The following is a 20,516-nucleotide window of genomic DNA, read 5'->3' on the forward strand; positions in this document are numbered from 1 at the left end:
TGTGTAATAAATTAAGTGAGATGGTAGAGTGTGTAATAAATGAAGTGAGATGGTGAAGTTGGTTGAAGGTGGGTCCCTTTTGACTTTTGATTTTTGTTTTGATTTATTTTAATGTAGATAAGGGCATTTTTATGTAATTTTGATGAAGAATGGGGTAAAGTTGTATGACCAAATATGGAAAATTCTAAAAGTGACTTTTAAATTGGAACGGACTTTTATGGCAAAAAGTGACTCTTAATCTGGGACGGAGGGAGTATATAATAACTAAAATATTTAAAATTATTATTTAAAAAAAAAAGATGCAAAATATTACTCTTTCTATATATATGAACGTGAGAAAAGTTCAAGTTAAAAGCATCAATATAAAATGTAGAAGAGTGTTAGAAAATTAAAGTACATTATGCTATTAACAATATTGGATATCAAACTTTGGTCTTATTTATAAAAAATAATTATTGAAAGATCAGTTATTTATTTTTAATCTAGAGTCTGGACTAAGAATTATGGCGCAACCGCACAAGTGTGTTTGCAGATAAAAATATGCTACACCTATGGGCTTTAAACCTTCTTGATAAATAGAAGCCCAATAACATTTACACTTTCATATTTTAGGCCCAACATCAAGCCTCCAACTCAATAGTAATAGCACTTCATCTCCTTCACAGATTAGCCGTTAGCGTATGCTTCAACGTACACCTAATTATTTTGTTTGAAACGCACAGCACTAAACGTGCGTCAAATAAGAGTGATGCTTACCTAAGAAGCTGACATAAGGTAGGTAGCATATTATTCCTTTATATATACAAATACTACCTACTTTTATTTCTTTATTTTGTTTTACACACTAAATCAATTTCTCTACATTACTTAATTAATTTTGCATTAAAATATGTGTCAACCACCAATGAGAATATTTATTATTGACAAAGGAAGTATATATACTTATATACCCACATTTCACTAATATGGGGTGTGATCAATTGCTAACTATTTTAAGTTGCTAACTTGTTAACTCCTCAATGTATTGTATTAAAAATGTTAACACGATGACATTAAAATGTCAACACATAGTATTGTTGAACTTCAATATAATATGTTGATATTATGTGTTGACATTTTTAATACATTGTATTGATGAGTTAGCAGAGTTAGCAACTTAAATAGTTAGCAATATAACGCACCCCTTACTAACTTTTCATCAATTTTCTTTTAAAATTAAACAATTTCTTTAAACAGTCAAAACATGACAGAGCGGAGGAAATATATTTTTCAGTCCGTCTATTTTATGAAAACAAGACCAAAATCACCAGGCTGGTAGATGAACTCATATTTCACTAACTCATTCTCACATGCATTTTAGAGTGAACTACCTCAAAAGTCCATAACTTTTTGGGTTGTGACACCGCAGACCTCTAACATAAAAAAGTAGCATCAGAGGACCCTAGCGTTAAATATAATCACGAATCATGTTTTTTCGGACCAAAACACTCTCAGGCCCTAAAATGACATTTTTGTCACTCCATTATATTGCTGACATGTGATTTTTGTCGCAATCCTGCCAGCAACTTCTTATGTACTAATTTTCTAATAAGTTCTGGTATTTCATACGCAATTAAAAATTTGTCATTATTTACAATTTCTAATTTTATTACCATATACAGATTTATCATTATCTGCATTAATTAATATGAAAATAATAAAATGAGACCATTTCTTCCTTATAAAACTCAATTTCTGGTATTTTTTCGTGTTTCTGCTTCCCTTAATTTTTATTTTTGGTTTTTTACCTTGATTTATGGATCAATTATACTCCTATTTATTATGAAAATATCCTAATTTTTTATTATAATTTCTAAATTTAGATTGTCTTAATTTACAAGGATTAAATATATTTTTTTTAATTCAAATTAGGTTATTCCAAGGATTAAATAGCTAATATCACATGTTTGAATATTTTCAAAATATTACTCATGTTTCAATTTTATCATGAATGGCAATAAACTATGCAAATTTATATCTAAAGATTGAATGTTCATATGATGCTAAAAATTTCAGTTTGAGCTAAATTAAAATTCTCAATAAAATATCAATCATAAAAATCGTCTCAAAGTTACGCTTAGAGTAACAAAATAGTTCGATGATATATAATGAAGTAATATTTTAAATGTCAGTGCTTTCAAGAAAATAATTATTGTATAATTTAAATTAATGTGAAATATTTTCTATTCTGTGTACTATTGATTCTGATTTTATTGTATAAATAACTTCTCTTTTCCATATTTGTTTTGTTTTTCAATAAATTTTCTACATGATATAACTAGTTTATTGTTACCACTAACTAGAAATAGAGAGATATAAGAATTTTTTTTTTATAAATATTGACAAAACTTTAATCACGTATAAAGTACCAGAATTTATTAGGAAATCATATAAGAAGAAATATGACATAATTCATATATCCGCGAATTTAGGGGTTGCCAAAAATACTTTTCCAAGCTATTTGGGCATTTTCATCCGAAAAGTGGCTAAAAAAACTTCATTTGTGATTGTACGTTAGGGCCTTTCGGCGGTTTTTTTTTTTTTTTTTTTTTTTGTTAGGAATCTGTGGTGTCACACTCCAAAAAATTAGGATCTTTTGTGGCAGTTCACTCCATTCCACTGGCGGACCTATACTAATTGGGGGAGGGGCTTTAGCCCCTAATGAATTCATTTTTTTAATTATTTTCTACTATAAAGTTCTAAAATTTGTTCATATTCTATACACATTATTATATAAAAGCCCCTATTAATAATCTAAGTTACCTACAAATTTATTTTTAAGATAAAATTTGAGAATTTAGCCCCTATTCCCGTGCATTTCTGCGTTCGCCACTACTTCATTCCACATTTCACTTACCTTTTCAACCCACTTTCCATTACATTTATTAAATCACGTGCTTAATCAAAATATGACAAAATTTATAAAACGGAGGGAGTAAAACACTATTTTCCGTGCCTCATATATGCTTATACATAAAATAACGCTGTGAGCCGTTGAATAAGTAACATCAATATTACAGATTACTACTCCTTTTATCCAGAATTAATAAACATGTTTTTCTATTTTGATAAGACCATAAAATTATTCTTTTTTCGTGCTACGTACTACAGTACTATACTTTGTTAATAAGTTTATTTTTAACTCATTACTAATTATTTTTTTTATTTTTGTTACTATTTTTTACTCTCAACTCATTATTCTTGACTCTTTCTTTTGTGATCTTTCATCTATATAAGCTAAATTTGGTGCATAAAATTGATTAAATGATGAGCGAGGTGACAAAAGAATAACTAAAGAATGCAAATCAACATGATAGCCGTTCCATATAAGAAAAGAAAGAAGATGGAATATTAGGCAAAGTGACATCGTTTTGCTGGCAAACTCATCTGCTGTGCTATCCAAACCCATTATACAGATGGAGATCGAATAATGAAACAACTATTGATGTATTAGCAAATAACAATATGCAAATAAACTTAATCATATCTTCATTCATATGTAATCATAGACAACACACATTTTCTTTCACCAGAATACAACTGATGACTGATGATGTTTATTCCTTACTGGTATACAAATGTCGAGCATTCAAGCTAAGACAAATTTCAAAGCCTAGTCATCAAATCAAATTCACAGAGTTGCAACATTAACTTATGAATCTATGATTCAGAGAGCTCACAGCCATGCTGGGTTCTTGATAGGGGTAACAACTGCTTTCACTTGCAAGTAATTCTTGAGACCATATTCTCCCTTTTCCCGTCCGATTCCACTCATCTTGTATCCGCCAAACGGAATCGTAGCATCAAAGGTGTCGAAGCAGTTAATCCACACTGTCCCGACTTCAATGCTCTCATCAAGGTATTTGCAGTGTCAAGGTTATGAGTGAACACTCCTGCAGCAAGACCATATATGCTATTGTTAGCCCTCTGGATCACTTCATCGAGGTCCCTGAAATTCGCAAGAATAAATAACTAAGTCGGTTCTTCAGTTTCGTAATATTTTGCATAAAACTCTTTGAACGTACTTAAACTTCAGAATTGTTTGCACAGGTCCGAAGATCTCCTCCCTTGCAATCGGCATATCATCCTAGAACAGTTGCTAAATTAGTAACGGATGATCAATAAACTATCAAGTACCGAGTTTGTACATTTCACGCTTCACATAGCTGATTACCTTAACATTGGAGAAAACAGTTGGCTGAATGTAATATCCCTGTGTACCGTGTCTATCACCTCCAGTTTCAAGGGTTGCCCCAGCATCCTGTCCAATTCTGATATACTTGAGGATCTTCTCAAATTGTTCCCCATCGATCTGAAGTTCAAAACATTGTTGTATCAGTATTGCGGACAGGATGACAAGAGACGTCCTCAACATGTAATAATGCTAAAAAATGCACCCAGGGATAAGGAAGTACGGGCCTTGCTCTATGCCTGCCTTGAATGGATCCCCAACAGTACGCTTCAGGGCCCGTGCTTTTGCTTTCTCTACAAACTCATCATAAACCTTTTCATGCACGTAAGTCCTAGATCCAGCACAGCAGCATTGTCCCTGAAGAAATTTCACATGGTAGAGAAGATATTTCGTAAATTTAAGCAAAAAATCAGCAGTGGAACAATGACGGGTAAGAGCAGGAGATACCTGGTTGAAAAATAGAGCAGCGTGTGCTAGCTCAACAGCTTGATCCACATCAGCATCCTCGCAAACAATAAAAGGAGATTTACCTCCAAGTTCCAGAGTAACTGGCTTAAGATTGCTTTTGGCAGCCAGCTCAAGAACAATTCTGCCCGTATCTGTTGAACCAGTGAAAGCAATCTGCAAATACCAAAAGTGGGTCAAGCAAACATCAGGATATGCAGAGAGATGTATTTTCTAGAGAATATGATATTTTAAGAGCATATAGATAATGCAAGATTTAGGCCATCATTATTGTTGCTTTAGGCAATATAATTGGCAGTAGAATAAGTTTTCTGATCTGCTTGAACAATATAGAGGAAATGAGGCATATCAGAATACAGAAGCTAACACTATACTTAATCTAGCAGTAGTAATAGATCTATCAAAAAGTGACAAGGATCGTATTTCTGAGATTAGGAAAGAAAATAAAAGAGAGAAACTGTAGTATTGATTCTAAATCACGGCGAAAAACCCTCATAGGAAAAGCCACTATACGAATCCTTGGCAGCGAACATTTATGACTGGGGTAAGAACTTTATAAAGCAGAAGTACCTTGTCCACATCCATGTGGCTGCAAAGAGTAGCACCAGCTGTAGGACCAAATCCAGAAACAATATTCAGAACTCCATCAGGAAGACCAGCCTGTAGGAAAAAATACGAGCATCAACTACTAATTCATCAAATATATAAAGTCAACAACATTTTTTTCAACTGGGTTATGTTTGTGAATGAACAGAGGTGACACAAAGTTGATACTTTGGTCACTTCAAAGTTCTATATGAGCCAAAACAACTACAAATGGTAATAACAAAAATGCAAAAAAAAGAATATAAGGCTAGTCTGCGGAGAAGCAAAGTCAGCATACCTCATGCAATAGCTTGGACACAAGTAATGCAGACAATGGTGTCTGCTCTGCTGTTTTGAGAACAACAGTGTTGCCACAGGCCAGTGCAGGTCCAACTTTCCAAGAGGGAAGTTCCACGGGATAATCTGGCCAGCAACACCAATTGGTTCGTGCAAAGTTTGAACATGATGAGGTCCATCCGCTGGAACTGTGAGACCGTGAATCTTATCCGTCCAGCCTGTAGAAGAAACAAAATGGAAATTCAGACCGAACTAGGAGAATCCTTTAACTCGTATCTTCTCATGCATCTGAAGACTCACCAGCGTAATACCGAAATAATCTGGCAAACATTGGTACTTCTGTTTGAGCAGACTGTTCGAATGGCTTCCCATTATCCCAGGTCTCAAGTGCTGCGATTTCATCATTATGCGTTTCGACCAAATCAGCAAAACGTAACAATATCTTCTGCCTCCCCTGCAGCATTTGAACATGGAGAAATTAAGCACTACATAAGTCGAAATTCAGAAACCAAAGGCAGAAATGAAATGAGATAAGAAGTGTTACATAAGCCGTCATCCTTGGCCATGGCCCTTCATCAAAAGCCTTGCGTGCAGCAGATACTGCTCGATTTACATCTTCTCATCTGTGTAACCCGCCAACCCATTCGGGCCAACCTGTTTAGCCTGTTTTGTATTCGGGTAATAAAATTACAGCCCTAACCCGCTCATATTACCGGGTTGTTCGGACCGACCCATGGGTTTCGGGTTGAATTGACATCCCTAATTAAAACTCATACCATTTTAAAAGTTTCTATTTAAAAAAAAAAAGAGATAATGAAAGAGTATGATTTGATTTAAATGACAATTATCCTATTCCAAACAAAATTTGTTCTCTTAAAACCAGCATTTTAAAATTTGAACCAGATCGATCAATTCATCTGATTTGAACATAAGACCGTTGAACCGTTTTCAGGAGGCCATTGATCCCTGCAAGGCACTGGAGGTACCTAGAAGCATTGTGGTAGAAGAGCATATACAAATAATTACTATTTCCATTTTTCAAACTGAAAGCAAATTTTAGAAGCAAGATCTTCATCCGTACACAGAAATCAAAATATGAAACTGAAACTGAAACTGAAACAAAAACAAAATGTGGTCAAATTTAGCAATTTCACAAAATAATTTCCTCGTATAATTAACATAGCAGGTGTAGTTAAAGCGACTGAGTAGAATCCGCAAACAGAATAAGTTACTACAAAAGTTGCATGCAGCTAGTTACACCAGAATAAAGGCGAATCTAACGATAATGCCCCCGGGGGTGGAGTAGCAGACTAAGTGTCTTCTATGTTCTCTTGATCTTCGAAAAAGTTCCAGTCTCTGAAAAATAAGTACTCTGAGTTCCTCCAAACTGGTTCGCCTGAGGATTTGAAAGCTCGATTCCCTGAAAAGCATGTCAAATCTTCACTCAGTAAACCAAAGTACAAGCAAGTTAGCAAATGTAAGTAATAAATTAAGCTTGGGTAGGGTCCATTTGCTAGGGTACATAACTCCTCTATCATCTTGGAGTTATTTGAACTAAAATGTGTGTTCTTATCATGTTCTGTAGCATTATCTATCTTCTCTATCAAACTCCCCCTAACCGAAACCAATGTCACAGGGAAGCATCAAACCTGGACGGGTGTGAAAGCCAGACTTGATGTCAGTCCAGAAGTTGCACCACTGGTTCCATAACTCCTGTCCTTAAACCTGAAAAAAATAAATTGCATAAATAAATAGTGATTGTCACTCATCAGCTATGAAAGCAGTAAATGTGAAGCAGAACTTCAGAGCAACTCAACTATTAAGCTTATAAGTTTGGAAATCGAGAGAATCCAATACGACATCAATAAAAAAAACTGCTATACTTCAACAGAAATGCAAGGAAATCATACTTCTTGGCTACTTTAGCAGCAAGTTTGCTCTGTCCAACAGATACACGAAGCTTTCCACTACCAGCCTGACCGAGCATTCCATAACCTTCGCCAAGTCCATCACCTTCAAGAAATCATGAAGTCTTAGGATGAGCATATATTAGTAGCCTAACACCTGCAAAATAAAAATGTACCAATCCTACTTTACATAACAAACAACACAGTTAGTATAATGGTACCTAGTGAACTCTCCTCTGGTATCCCGAACTGCATCCTGTTAGCCAGCTTCCGCATGTCTGTAATAGCATATCTGATGGAAATTGCAAGAACATTAGGATTTTGACTTGGAAGTTGGAAAATATTAATTTCAACTAAAAATGAAAAAATATAATTTAATGAAGAAATAATCAATAAGGAAATTCAAGCACCTTTCTTTCATCTTCCTTAAACGCCGACCTCCTCTCTTCTTTCTGGGCTCTGAATCAGGAACCGGAAGTGGTTTAGGCTGCTTAGCAGGAGGCGGCTCTTGCCACTTCTCTATCTTTTTGTGAATCTCTGCGCGCAAAGTTCTCCCAGTTTTTCCAGCTGGGTCTCCCCTAGTAGAGTCTACACGTGCAGCAAGAGTGGATTTTGAAGCCAAAAGTCGACAAGCACGCATTCTTAAGGAAGGCGGAGTACTCTGGAAAATCTCAGTTTGCTCCAAATAGCCAACACGAAATTGGGATGTTGCTGTTGAAAACCCTGCTAAATTCTTCTTTTTGGCACCAAGAAGCTGAACGTTGCATGCAGGCATTTTTGCTAATGCCGAAAGACCACCAGCTGTACCAATTATTTTTGCCGCAACAGCACTTCCAACTATGGCTGAGAGATTCGGGGCAATATACCCCATTCGACTCTCCACAAAATCAAGAACCTTTTTCTTTGCAGAATCTAGAGCAAGTGCGCGATCACATGCATCAATTGTCTTTTGCAAGACATCCTCCGGAAGAGGCTTTCCACTAGTAGTTGATGCTGTGACAGAAACCACCATAATAATAGCAGACGGTAAAAATCCTTCAAGATCAACAAGCGTCAGATCCATTTCATTAGCAATCTTTTTAACAACCCGGGCATAATCAATTGGGTGGTGAACAAGAGATTCAAGTTCTGGAAATTTCAAGCGATACTTGTCACGGATGAAATTGTGAATTATCACAATCTCATTTTCAATATCGACAGACAAGGCATTACAATCAACTATCAACTGATACTCTGGATCATCTTCCAAAACAATTCCATGAGTGGAGTTCTCAGACCCATTTTCCAATGCATCTTCAACTTTCTGCAATAAAAATCAAATGTTACCAACTAGTATTACATTAATAATGAGAAAGAAGGGGCGAATCATTCACTCTAAATACAGACCTATACAAGGAAATCAGTTGCGGAATAAGACAAGGGAAATGCAACAACAGAACCACCCTAAAGAAAAAGCAAGCAGCATCAGATAGATTAACTAATCCAAAGACGCATAGCATAACACAGTGGATATTGGATACATAGCTAGTAGTCTAAACTAAAACAACCTGCATGATGTCAGTAAATCGCTGAGTTTTTTGTAGCTTCGACACACTATCAAGATCATCATAGTTAAGTGCTTCTATATCAGCTAAATCACCATCTACGTCTTCTTCCATGTGCTCAGCATCGTCGTTATCTGCTTCCTGAATCAAAAGTACTATCAAACTAGGTCCACAGCCAAGAAAATAGCAAAAAGCGGAAACGTTAGGTGCTAAGTGGAGATGAACATCATGAACGGAGGACACAGCCATTACATGCAATATCGTATTCACATTCTAATAAAACTCGCATATACTTACCAGAAGATCATCTTCATTATCAGACAATTCATCAAGATCAGCCAGAAAAGAGTCATTCAGAGTTGCCTGAAACAAAATAATGTCCTGTTAAATTTAAAACTTCAAGAGATGGTCTTCACTGAGTACATAAATCTACTCTTGACGAGGCGTGCAGCAATTCAATTGGCAAATACCACGGACTATATGGCTTTAGGACAAAACCATCGAGTACCATATATTATGGACTATTAAAATGTATGAAGACTCACAAGCAAAACATTAGAAGATGTGTCTCAGAGAGAAAATGGTTGGCTCTAGGTGATCTCAATAAACACGGTTGGCTCTAGGTGATCTCAATAAACACGACCAGGAGAAAAGGAGATCGAGCATGACAGATACGCAACCACAAAGACAACACACTTCACTGTAGCCAGAGGCCTACAGCATTATGCAGGAAAACATGGGATTAGGGAAAGTGGAATTGATTCTTTTACTAAACGATTAGATAAGCCAGATGATTTAACAGCACTAACAAGGAAGATTATCAATTCCATTCCAGTACCCATCTCTTCTCCAGACTCCAACAGCAACCCAGAGTTCGTATAAACAACAATTGTATAAATTATCGATAAACAAGATTTAAATTTTAAACACATGGAACGCAGCCATCTCATGAAATCTGCAACGCCTATCAATAAAAACAACGTTCGCATCATTTTAATTTAACCACGACTCAACTAAAATCCAGGCACGTATACAATACAAACAGAAGATATAGTCCGAAGTAGTACGCAACACCAATTCATGAGTGTCTAGTAAAAACTAAATCGATTAAAAAATATCCAATCGAATTACCATATCTCGCTGATGCCCTAAATTGCTTGATGCGAACGGATTACCGCTCGAGAAAAAGGAGCGGAATTGCTAAATTCCTGCACAGAATCAGATAACGAAGAACAAGTTCAAATTAGAATCCTAGGGCTCCAGAAGCGTATTGCTCAGGGCATCTCCAACGATGCTGCATAACGCAATTTTGCAGTGAAACAAAATTCCAACCATACTCAAACACGCATACAAATCTGTCCTTTTTTTGCGTTTGTGAACAGTATTCCTCCATCTTTGCAGTAGCACTGTAGCTCGACGCAAAACTTACCAGAAATTACAATTGAGTCCTTCCTTTTGATGATATTCGAAGAAGATCGAGAGCCAAGGGATGCAGAAACGGAAAATTGGAGAAGAAGAATTAGATGAAGAAACAATTACCTGATTATAGAGAGTTGTAGATGGTTGAAGAATTTGGAGATGAAATCGAAAATACAGAGAAGGGAGAAGGGGGAAAATTCAGAGGGGAAGATTGAAGAGTAACGGCGATGGGAGGGAGAAGGGGAAATTGCAGAGAAGGGGAAGATAGAAGAAGAAGATGACTGGAATTGAGAGAAAATTATGGCATGGGCTAATTAGATTTTAATTGGCATGGGCTAATTAAACATATGTATTTGTTTTTGAATTTGAGATGGGCTAATTAATTATCATATGGGCTAATTCATTACAACATGGGCTACTTAATTATCATATGTTTAATGCAGTCTATTTATTTGTTTTAGGATATAGACGGTTTCATCAATATTTTGTTCAACAAGTTAATTGCTATAGTATTTATTTTATTAGTATTAATTATTTTATTGAGTATGAATTGTAATATTATAATACAATAAATTAAATAATAGTACAATATTTAATAATAAAGTACTCCTATTTTACATAACACACCACAATTGATCCTACAAATGGAAATTACATTACAACGACATAAAATTAAAATAAAGACAAACGACAATTACAATAACAAAATGAAAAACATAATCTAATAATCCGGTAATCCAGAACCAGAACCTCCTATATTATCGAAGTACGAAGGATATGTTCCAGTTGCATAATTATTTGGTTCTTGTTGCTGAGCTCTTTTTTGTAAAATGCGTCTTCTCTCAGCTTGAAAATAAGCACGACTATCAGGATCGACTATAGAGCTCAAGTCCATAGCCATGATTTTATTTTCTTCCTTGATATTTTGCCATATTATATGTTATCTTTGTTGCATTCAAGTTTCGGATGACACAGTGAGGTCAGGGAAGTTGGACAATGATTAACAAAGATGATCTAAACACCCACGTACCGTTTACTTTGTAAAACCTAGGATCACGTAGTACTCCATTATTTTAGTTGGTGGGGCGTCAGAAAAGGATGTGTTTCTAAAATCATAAATTTTGGAAAAAAAATTGACGTTTCTCCAACTCGACCGATTAGTTCACTTACATAATCTGACTTGCCACATCGAATTCAATTTAGGAAAAAAAATTGAATTCGTGGGAAATACACTATAAGACATAAATTTGTGATATTAACAACCAAATTTTAAATTAGTGGTAAATATCATATTTTGGCCGGACTTTATTACCATTACACCTATAATTTTTCTTGTCATAAGGGCCAAAATATTGTTGCTTTGTAGGATAGACTATCATTTAGTATTTTTTAACTTTAGTAATCTGTCTTCGTAAATAGAGGATTAGGGATGTGCTTAAAAAACAACTAATTTAAGGTTTAATATACATCCAATCTCGTGCTGCCATGTGGCACGAAACATGAAATATTGTAAACACCAAAATGCAATATACATTTGTAGAAGCTGTTGATGGATTTCGACTGATTGCATTTTCGTTATATGCATATTGCATTTTATATTGTTAAGTTTTGCATTGTAGACATAGACGGTTTAATTTGCATTTTATATATTTTGTTTTATTTATGTTAAAATGCAAAACTCAACAATATATAATGCAATTTGATGCAATCTACTTCTGCTATAACTAAAGTGCAATTTGCGGAAATTCATCTACACCTTCACAAGTAATATTTTGCCATAAAAGTCTGTCCCACATTTGGAGTAACATTTAGAATTTCCATATTTGCACATAAAATTTTACCCCATTATTCACTAAAATTACACCCAAATGTCATTATCTATATTAAAATAAATCAAAACAAAAATAAAAAATCAAAAAGTCAAAAAGGGACCCACCTTCAATTAACTCATTTCATTTATTACACACTTCATCATCTCACTTCATTTATTACACACTCCATCATCTCACTCCACCATCTCATTTCATTTATTACACACTCCACATCTCACTTCATTAATTACACACTCTACAAATTCTTTAAGATCCGTGTTATAACTAAATGTTACTACAAATGTGGAACGGAGGGAGTATTAAAGAACTAGCTGAGCAGATTGATACTTGTACATATAGTAAGTTTCCTAAAATGAAAACAACATCTTCTCTACTTTTTTATCTCTCTTACTTTACTCTCTTTTCAACAACTCACAAAATAACACTACATAAAATCTCGTACCGATTCCCAAATATTTCATTTTAAGTGGGACGGATGGAGTATATTTCTGCTTTTTACTAATTCAATCAGTGTAACGCTTTTGTTTCCCGCATATTGGATAGATGTTACTCCATAATTGCATTTGGGTTTCATTTTATAGAGCTAAAGTTTTACCAAAACCTTGATTTGGTATTTAAAATTTTTAATGCTCATTTTGCAAAATCTATAATATAATATAATGCTGTTGATTAATCAGGTTTATTTATGAAGACAAAGAAGTATTGATTTGAGAGGAAGCCACGTCAGCGCTGCTTGGTTTTGTAAATGGACAACTAACTTTCTACAGACAATTAAATGCGTCGCCGCTTTATTAACTACCCAATTGTTTTCAGACCAAATTCTTAACAGTTTGGAAAATGAAAAAACTCTTGAAATTTGTTTCCTCATGCCAACCCTCCAAATTTCATTCGAGGTTTTACTGCGATCGCCCACCTTCTTCTCTCTCCAATCATCCTGGTGCGTCTTATGCATGCCAATCATCAATTTCGACTCTTTTCATTGCTTCTTGAGGTTTTGTATTGGCATGATTTGTGTGAATTGGGTATGCATTTGGTCCAGTTGAAGAAAGACTCTACCGTTTGGCTATTTTGTGGTTTTTATAATTCCTTAATGTGATTGTGGTTACGAACAAAGTGCCCAAATTCGGATGTAATTATCACATCCCTAAGAATCGAATCTCCTTAGGTTTTTGTTTGATCTGCTTCTCAATTACCTCCAGGACCACTCGCTTATTATAAGAGTCTCGTTAATCAAGGGAAGTTGAAACATGATTCTTACCAGGAAAAGGTTGTGTTCCAGCTCGAAAATCTACTCCAGAGGCTCCACCAGTATGAGAGAGATATGGAGGAATACCATGTGAGCTTATGTTTGAGATGATGCTCGTCTTTTTCTCCATGATTTACTGTCTTTTCGCAGGCAAACCTTGCTAAGTGGGAAGAGAATCGGGAAAATGAGAGGCGGAGACTATTGTTGGACGAGGCCAAGACAAAACAGCAGGCTGGTGGATCATCACCCGTGAGCAGGAGAAGGAGTTTTATGAACAAGTGGCTGTCACGGTGAGGCAAACCGTTCCATTCTCTCTATTGCTCGTATTGAGCTCTGCTTTACTGCTGTTTCTTTCCCGCTACATTGATGATTTGTCTTGATGTAGCACAAGTGCTGATAGTGTTGAGCCCGGCGTGGGAAAGTGGGTGTCATATCTGAACAGAGAAAAGAAACTAGATGTGATGGTTGGGCAGCGTCCTACAGCTCCTCCGGCCCCAAAAGGATTGTACATTTATGGAAATGTTGGAAGTGGTTTGCTGCTTCATCTTACTTCATCTTTAATATGGTCGCTTGATTCAGTCTTATATAATCGAAGTTTACTTCATGATCTGTTTTCAAATTGTGAATTTTCATGGTGGAGTCTTCCTCATGCAGGGAAGACAATGCTAATGGACATGTTTTATGGTGCCACAGAGGGAATTGTTCAACATCGGAGACGGCTTCATTTTCATGAGGCAAGTGCTTGATAAACTGTAGTAGTATATATGGATGATCTGTTCTTGAGATAATAAAGTGGCACGGTTTAGTTTATTTTATCAGAAATCCTGATCATCTAAGATTAACATCGGCAGGCTATGCTTCAAATTCATGATCTCATGCATAAAGTGTGGAAGAGTCGAAAGATGGAGGAGTCTTTTCAATCTAGCATTTCCAACTGGGTTATGAGTCTTCCATTTGATACAAAAGTTAAGGAATGGCTGGTTGAAGAAGAGAAATATAAGCAAGAGATGAATATGAAAAATATTCTTCCAGCTGTTGCCGACAAGTTTCTCACTGATGCACAAGGACATCGAAGAGGAGCCAGTATTCTATGCTTTGACGAAATACAGGTTTGACAACTGTGCCCACCCCCTCCAAGTTTATCTCATAAGCAACTCACCGAGTAATGTTTAAACCTTTGATGTAGTATATAGGACTTGCACAATTTTAATTGTGTCGTTACACTATCTTTTCTCTGTTTGTGTCCTCTGAGCTGAGAAGCTCAACATCTTGGTTTATTTTTCTTGCTACAGACAGTTGATGTATTTGCTATTGTGGCCTTATCTGGAATTGTGAGCAGACTATTGAGCACAGGAACTGTTCTTGTCGCTACAAGTAATCGCGCTCCCAGGGATCTAAATCAGGTTTGCCTCAGCTAAAATCTTCTAGATGATGGACCCTCCTGTCACGGTTTCATTCTCTACAAATAAAAAAAATCTCTTCCTGTTCAGGATGGCATGCAGAAAGAGATATTTGAAGAACTTCTGGCTAAAATGGAGGATCACTGTGAAAATGTTCTGATTGGAAGCGAAATTGATTACCGGCGTCATATAGCATTGAGTTCATCTGATCAGGCAAGAACTTGTAACCTCCAGTCGTACGATTGGTGTATAATTTTTGATTATGTGATAATTTTTTACTCGAACAAGTAGTTTTGGTTCAACCTTGAACTTGGTAGTTGAAGAGTGTAATTAGATTGACTTGCTTGAAATGTGTTTTATTGATATTGAGTTTTTTGGTGAGTGATCAGACTCATTACTATTGGCCTCTCGATAGTACCAAAACGAAGGAATACGAGAGTATGTGGAACAAGATTGTCGGAGAGTCTGGAGAGAGGGTTACTTCTCAAACTCTTCCGGTGATGTTTGGAAGGTACCAAAGTGATAAGAACTAATCAATATATATCTGGCTTTTGATTGATATATCATATTTTGGCAGAACATTGGAAGTGCCTCAGAGCTGCAACGGGGTGGCACGGTTCACATTTGAATATTTATGTGGCCAACCGGTATGCTCCGCCGTTCGGGTCAATTGTTTTGCAATATATTTATACCTTTTTCTAAATCAAGCCTAGATTACCTTACATTGTAAATTCTACTTGTTGAATCCAATTGAGGTGTGCTAAGGTTTTGTCCTCCATGTTAGTTATCTTATTTCCTTTTCTGTAATTAGTCTCGCATAACAATTGCAGATTGGGGCAGCTGATTATATTGCTATCGCCAAAACCTTCCATACAGTCTTCATTGCAGATATTCCTGTTATGAGTATGCGTATCCGAGATAAGGTACCTATTTCTGGTCTTATTACCTTCACAGAAATTAATTCTGAGCTAAGCTTTGATGAACTAAACAATCATCCTTTTTAGGCCAGAAGGTTTATCACACTTGTCGATGAACTGTACAATTACCATTGTTGCCTGTATTGCTCTGCTGCTGCTTCCATCGATGATCTATTCCAAGGAACTGATGAGGGTGTGCTGTTTGATTTAGAAAGGCAAGCATTCGTGAATTGCTTCATTTCACCCTTCATCAACACTTTAGCTACCCTCAACCTTCTTCACTGTGTAATGATTGTGTTTTCATTTTGCTTTGCAGCTTTCAATTTGAAACAGAAACAGAAAGCACGAAACTGAGACGAGATGTTTCCTCAGAAGGCAGTGTGAGTTCAGGAGGAACACCCACCGCAATAGTTTCCCTTCTATCTGGTCAAGAGGAGATGTTTGCATTCAGAAGAGCTGTGAGTATATCTCCTTCTGCAGTTCCTTGTACATCCAAGATGAGATTCTTTTCCTTTTATCCGGTTTCTAGTCGAGCAAATAATCAAGCATGAATCACGTCTTTGTCTTCTTCTTGAGGAAGATCTCAAAAGCTCATCGATCCGGATAAGCACCTAGCATGAACATGACGGTATATGTAGATATATATGTATACATTCTTGAAGACATATAAGCACAAAATGCAGTGAATTGGAAATGTAGCTCTTGTCTGCAAAAAGTTAACAGAAGAGCAACCATTTTCTTGATTTCATGGATTCAAAATGCTACTCCCTATTTATTTGACTGGATTCTTGATCACTGCGTGCTGCTAGAATCTAAAAGATGTTGAATTGTTGCAGGTTTCGCGTCTGATTGAAATGCAGTCGCCGTTATACCTTGAAGGCGTACGCTATATTCATCCTTATTACCAAGGAAAGGAACAAGGTTCGGAGATGGGCATCCATAGATAATACCGTTCTTTTTTAAGATGTACTACTAATTCTTATTTATGGAACTACTGTCTGACCATTTTGGTCTATTAGTAGATACATTCATTAGTGTTTGGAGAATAAAAACTTTTTGATTCTTGAATACATGTATTTTTATGGTAGAATTGAAGGGTCTTACTTCTTAGCATAGATTTGAGATTGTGTGTTCACTGTTGTGTGTGTGTGACAGATGCCTCTTATCAACAATGACTTATTTTCAAGTTTAGTTGTGTGTGTGTGACAGATGCCTCTTATCAACAACGGCTTGCACTACAATTGTAACAATTATACGTAACAGTGGTACATATTAATAAATTGTAAATTAGTACTTACATAGTTTGAATCTCAACAAATGGTGACATTTCATTTTCAGTTCTAGTAATGGTAATATTAAAGTAGTAGTAGTAGTAGTAGTAGTAGTAGTAGTAGTATGAGATTTCTATTTTATGCAACAAAATCAGACTCTGCAACTTGCAGATATTAACCACAGGAAAAATTCATCCCCTCATTTTATGTGAGTCTGTGAAGAGGGAAGAACAAAGTCCCACCTCACCTTTTTTTCTGTTCCTCACATAAAAGAACACTTCATTGATACCTCCGCATCCATCCATCAAACTCATTGCACATCTAATTACTATATCCATATTATAATTACTATATGATTGCTGATGTAGCATCTTACACTATTTCCCCTAGGTAGGTCTACTATCTCGATTTAGAATATTTTCCTATATGCTCACCTACCCAGTTGTTTACAATGGAGTTTCAGCCAACCCATTTGCCCAAAATCGCATCTTTTCCCCCGTTACCTTTATCATTCCTCCTCGAGACATGAAATAAGTTTTGTGTTGAAATTATCACACGCACAGAGAAGCAAGGCGACTCTGTGTGATATAGTTTTTCTCTTTCTGCTTCTAGGTTTCTGGAGATATTGAATGATGGGTGGTAGAGCAGAAATGAAACCTCTATCGTTCAAGAAAGGTAGTAGGATTTTATCAGATTCTCATTTGGGCCTTCATTGGAGCAATCAAGATTGCAACTTTCATCCAGGTGGTGGGTTGTTTGCCTCTGTCCAAATGGGAAATGAAGGAAATGGGGGTCTGAAATTACCCTGTGCTGATTTTCTACTGAAATATGTTTCATTGCCAGAGGAAAATGGTTTGGGGGAAAAGAAGAAAAAAAGAGGGCTTAAGCTAAAGATTAAGATCCCTAATCCCTCGTTAAGGAGGTTAGTTAGTGGTGGAATTGCTGGGGCGGTTTCTAGGACTGTTGTTGCTCCTTTGGAAACGATTAGGACTCACTTGATGGTGGGTAGCAGTGGGCATTCCACAACTGAGGTGTTCAACAACATTATGCAAACAGATGGATGGAAAGGATTGTTTAGAGGGAATTTTGTTAATGTGATTCGTGTTGCCCCGAGCAAAGCCATAGAGGTAAGAGGAGTTATAGGACGTTGTCTAAGTTATGTCGATTGTCTCAACTTTGATTTCCAGCCTCTCTGTTTTTTAAGTCTGTGGTTTTAAGCTTTACATGGTTTGTTGTTAGCTGGTGTTCATTGTAAATACTGCTACTACTTAATTTGTAGAGATACGCTACTGAGTTTGGGCACTTAAATGGTTTATATAATGAGGTGTATAAATAGGTAACTTATCACTGTGGTATATGTATTGAATTGTAAATTTTGTATTTTGTGAAGGTTGGGAAAAATGAGATTTAAGAGGGTGAAGTTGCAACATCTTATGTACTTGAATCTGTCGATTACTGTGGCACACGGCATACAAGTTACTCTCATGATGTAGATTTTAATTTTATTCTTGTTATTGTATTCCTCCTTGAGTTCTGTATGTTCTCTAGGAATCCCACAATCTTCCTACCCACATAGCACTCCAATTTTCCCTGTCAAGATCAAGTTCACAGTTTCTCTACGGAGCAAGACCTATTACGCAACAATAAGTAGGCTTTCTAGAGATGAAAACTCTCTAAAGTGGAATATGTTGTTTCATATCCGAGTAGAAACTACCTATATCCAGCTCCCAGCCCCTTGGTTATATATATACCATGAATGCCTTGATCTTCAAAATCATTCACAAACCAAATCTTTCGATGTGAACATAATATTTCCGGCGACCTTTTAGCTTGTCTGTGTTGGTGTTGAGTATGTCACTTTATAACTTTGGACCTTGCTGATATTTCTGTTTTATATGACTTTTTAGTCTTTGTACTCCTTCCTATCTCTGCTGAATTCGTTTTTTTCATGTCTAATTTTGACAAAAGATATGATCATCTCCCTCAATATGTCCTACAACTATTTAATTTATTTGCTTTCACCGATTGGAGATTTAAGCACTGTTTCCTGCTAAATATTGAGCACCATAAACACGTGCTGAGCTGATGTGCATATGTTTGCTGCTCTTACACATAACCTTGAATCATATGTTTGCTCTACCCTTTCTTGAAAACTACACTTTCTGTTGCAGTTATTTGTTTATGATACTGTCAACAAGAACTTGTCTTCAAAACCCGGTGAACAGCCCAAATTACCCATTCCTCCTTCTCTAGTCGCAGGCGCCTCAGCTGGGGTCACCTCGACACTGGTCACCTACCCCCTCGAGCTACTCAAAACTCGACTAACCATACAGGTATGTAACTAATATACTTCATATCTGAAGTTCTTTTCAATTTCCAGACCATTTATGCTACTCGCTCACAGAGAGGAGTCTACAACGGTCTGCTGGATGCATTTGTCAAAATACTGCAAGAGGGTGGTCCAGGCGAGCTCTACAGAGGCCTCGCCCCAAGCCTCATTGGAGTTATTCCTTATGCTGCCACCAACTACTGTGCGTACGACACTCTACGAAAAGCCTACAGGAAAATCTTCAAAGAAGAAAAGATAGGCAATATAGAAACACTCTTGATCGGGTCAGCAGCCGGCGCTATTTCTAGCACTGCCACGTTCCCTCTTGAAGTTGCGCGTAAGCACATGCAGGTAGGGGCTGTGAGCGGGAGGCAGGTGTACAAGAACGTGCTGCACGCTCTCGCCTGCATCCTCGAACGAGATGGGATAGGAGGTTTGTACAAAGGGCTTGGCCCGAGTTGTCTGAAGCTGGTGCCTGCTGCTGGGATATCTTTCATGTGTTATGAAGCATGTAAGAAGATTTTGGTGGAGAAAGAAGAGGATGCATAGGGAAATCTGTTTTGCAGAATAAATCCCTCAGGGGTTTAAGTTTAACCATGTCAATTGACATTTTACAGGTTTCTTTACAAAATTTGTTTTAGTGTAGGAATTTTTGCTCGGAATTGTAGTATGTTTTTGAGATGAGAATCGATATGGTTTTTTTTTTTTTTTTTTTTCTGTTTGCTTGAACTTATTTTGTGTAAATGAGGTATTTTTGGGTCGACCTTGTTTTTTTACATTTAAACCCTTTTGTTTTTTTGTAATGTGATGGAGCTCAACCAACTGTTAATACCAATCAACTAGAAGAATCCAATTCGAGCAAGTTTCCAAAACTCGAAAGCCTTGAATTTAGATAATGTTAAATAGCATAATCAAAGCTGACATGGTTTTCTAGTTTCTACATAGTACTAAGTTCTAGTTACTATCGTAAAAGACATCATTTTAACACCGACAAGATTAGTCTTTGTCTACCTAGATTTGACTTCATAAACATGTACTCTCATTCTACTCTTTGCCTCTGCCATCCTGTCCGA

General features: G+C 36.4%; 3 protein-coding genes and 1 pseudogene across 7 annotated transcripts; 2 read left to right on the forward strand and 2 right to left on the reverse strand.

The window, feature by feature from the left end:
* Positions 1-3,511: 3,511 nt before the first annotated feature.
* LOC125190088 (benzaldehyde dehydrogenase, mitochondrial-like) lies at positions 3,512-6,313 on the reverse strand (annotated as a pseudogene). The gene is made up of 10 exons (XR_016130494.1): positions 6,292-6,313; positions 6,123-6,193; positions 5,879-6,032; positions 5,580-5,796; positions 5,267-5,356; positions 4,679-4,852; positions 4,455-4,588; positions 4,214-4,355; positions 4,065-4,126; positions 3,512-3,988 (listed from the first exon to the last, which is right to left on the reverse strand). The product of XR_016130494.1 is annotated as a benzaldehyde dehydrogenase, mitochondrial-like (transcript).
* A 413-nt stretch (positions 6,314-6,726) lies between these two features.
* Positions 6,727-10,756, reverse strand: LOC125188340 (U4/U6 small nuclear ribonucleoprotein Prp31 homolog). Of its 3 annotated transcripts, none has more exons than XM_089058900.1 (9): positions 10,569-10,756; positions 10,161-10,237; positions 9,327-9,392; positions 9,033-9,192; positions 7,896-8,788; positions 7,707-7,777; positions 7,489-7,591; positions 7,228-7,303; positions 6,727-6,998 (listed from the first exon to the last, which is right to left on the reverse strand). In XM_089058900.1, exons 3-9 carry the CDS (start codon positions 9,380-9,382, stop codon positions 6,900-6,902), a joined length of 1,458 nt encoding a protein of 485 aa, XP_088915026.1. In that variant the 5' UTR covers positions 9,383-9,392; positions 10,161-10,237; positions 10,569-10,756; the 3' UTR covers positions 6,727-6,899. The 3 variants fall into 3 exon arrangements, with proteins under 3 accessions (XP_088915026.1, XP_047941078.1, XP_047941079.1); XM_048085121.2 differs by having other exon boundaries at positions 9,033-9,170; positions 10,569-10,755; XM_048085122.2 differs by having other exon boundaries at positions 9,033-9,170; positions 10,459-10,755.
* A 2,306-nt stretch (positions 10,757-13,062) lies between these two features.
* Positions 13,063-16,933, forward strand: LOC125187171 (AFG1-like ATPase family protein). 2 transcript variants are annotated; one of them, XM_048083701.2, is made up of 14 exons: positions 13,063-13,217; positions 13,480-13,616; positions 13,677-13,816; positions 13,912-14,057; positions 14,181-14,260; positions 14,378-14,635; positions 14,819-14,929; positions 15,017-15,139; positions 15,316-15,437; positions 15,504-15,573; positions 15,757-15,849; positions 15,931-16,058; positions 16,160-16,301; positions 16,680-16,933. In XM_048083701.2, exons 1-14 carry the CDS (start codon positions 13,118-13,120, stop codon positions 16,788-16,790), a joined length of 1,761 nt encoding a protein of 586 aa, XP_047939658.1. In that variant the 5' UTR covers positions 13,063-13,117; the 3' UTR covers positions 16,791-16,933. The 2 variants fall into 2 exon arrangements, with proteins under 2 accessions (XP_047939658.1, XP_047939659.1); XM_048083702.2 differs by having other exon boundaries at positions 13,091-13,217; positions 13,542-13,616.
* A 355-nt stretch (positions 16,934-17,288) lies between these two features.
* On the forward strand, positions 17,289-20,227 carry LOC125188932 (adenine nucleotide transporter BT1, chloroplastic/mitochondrial-like). The gene is made up of 3 exons (XM_048086033.2): positions 17,289-18,241; positions 19,286-19,447; positions 19,519-20,227. Exons 1-3 carry the CDS (start codon positions 17,744-17,746, stop codon positions 19,990-19,992), a joined length of 1,134 nt encoding a protein of 377 aa, XP_047941990.1. The 5' UTR covers positions 17,289-17,743; the 3' UTR covers positions 19,993-20,227.
* Positions 20,228-20,516: the final 289 nt, after the last annotated feature.

The sequence above is a fragment of the Salvia hispanica genome, chromosome 5, assembly GCF_029641045.1.
Source record: "Salvia hispanica isolate PSC_SH4W2 chromosome 5, Shi_PSC_v1, whole genome shotgun sequence".
Taxonomy (NCBI): Eukaryota; Viridiplantae; Streptophyta; class Magnoliopsida; order Lamiales; family Lamiaceae; genus Salvia; species Salvia hispanica.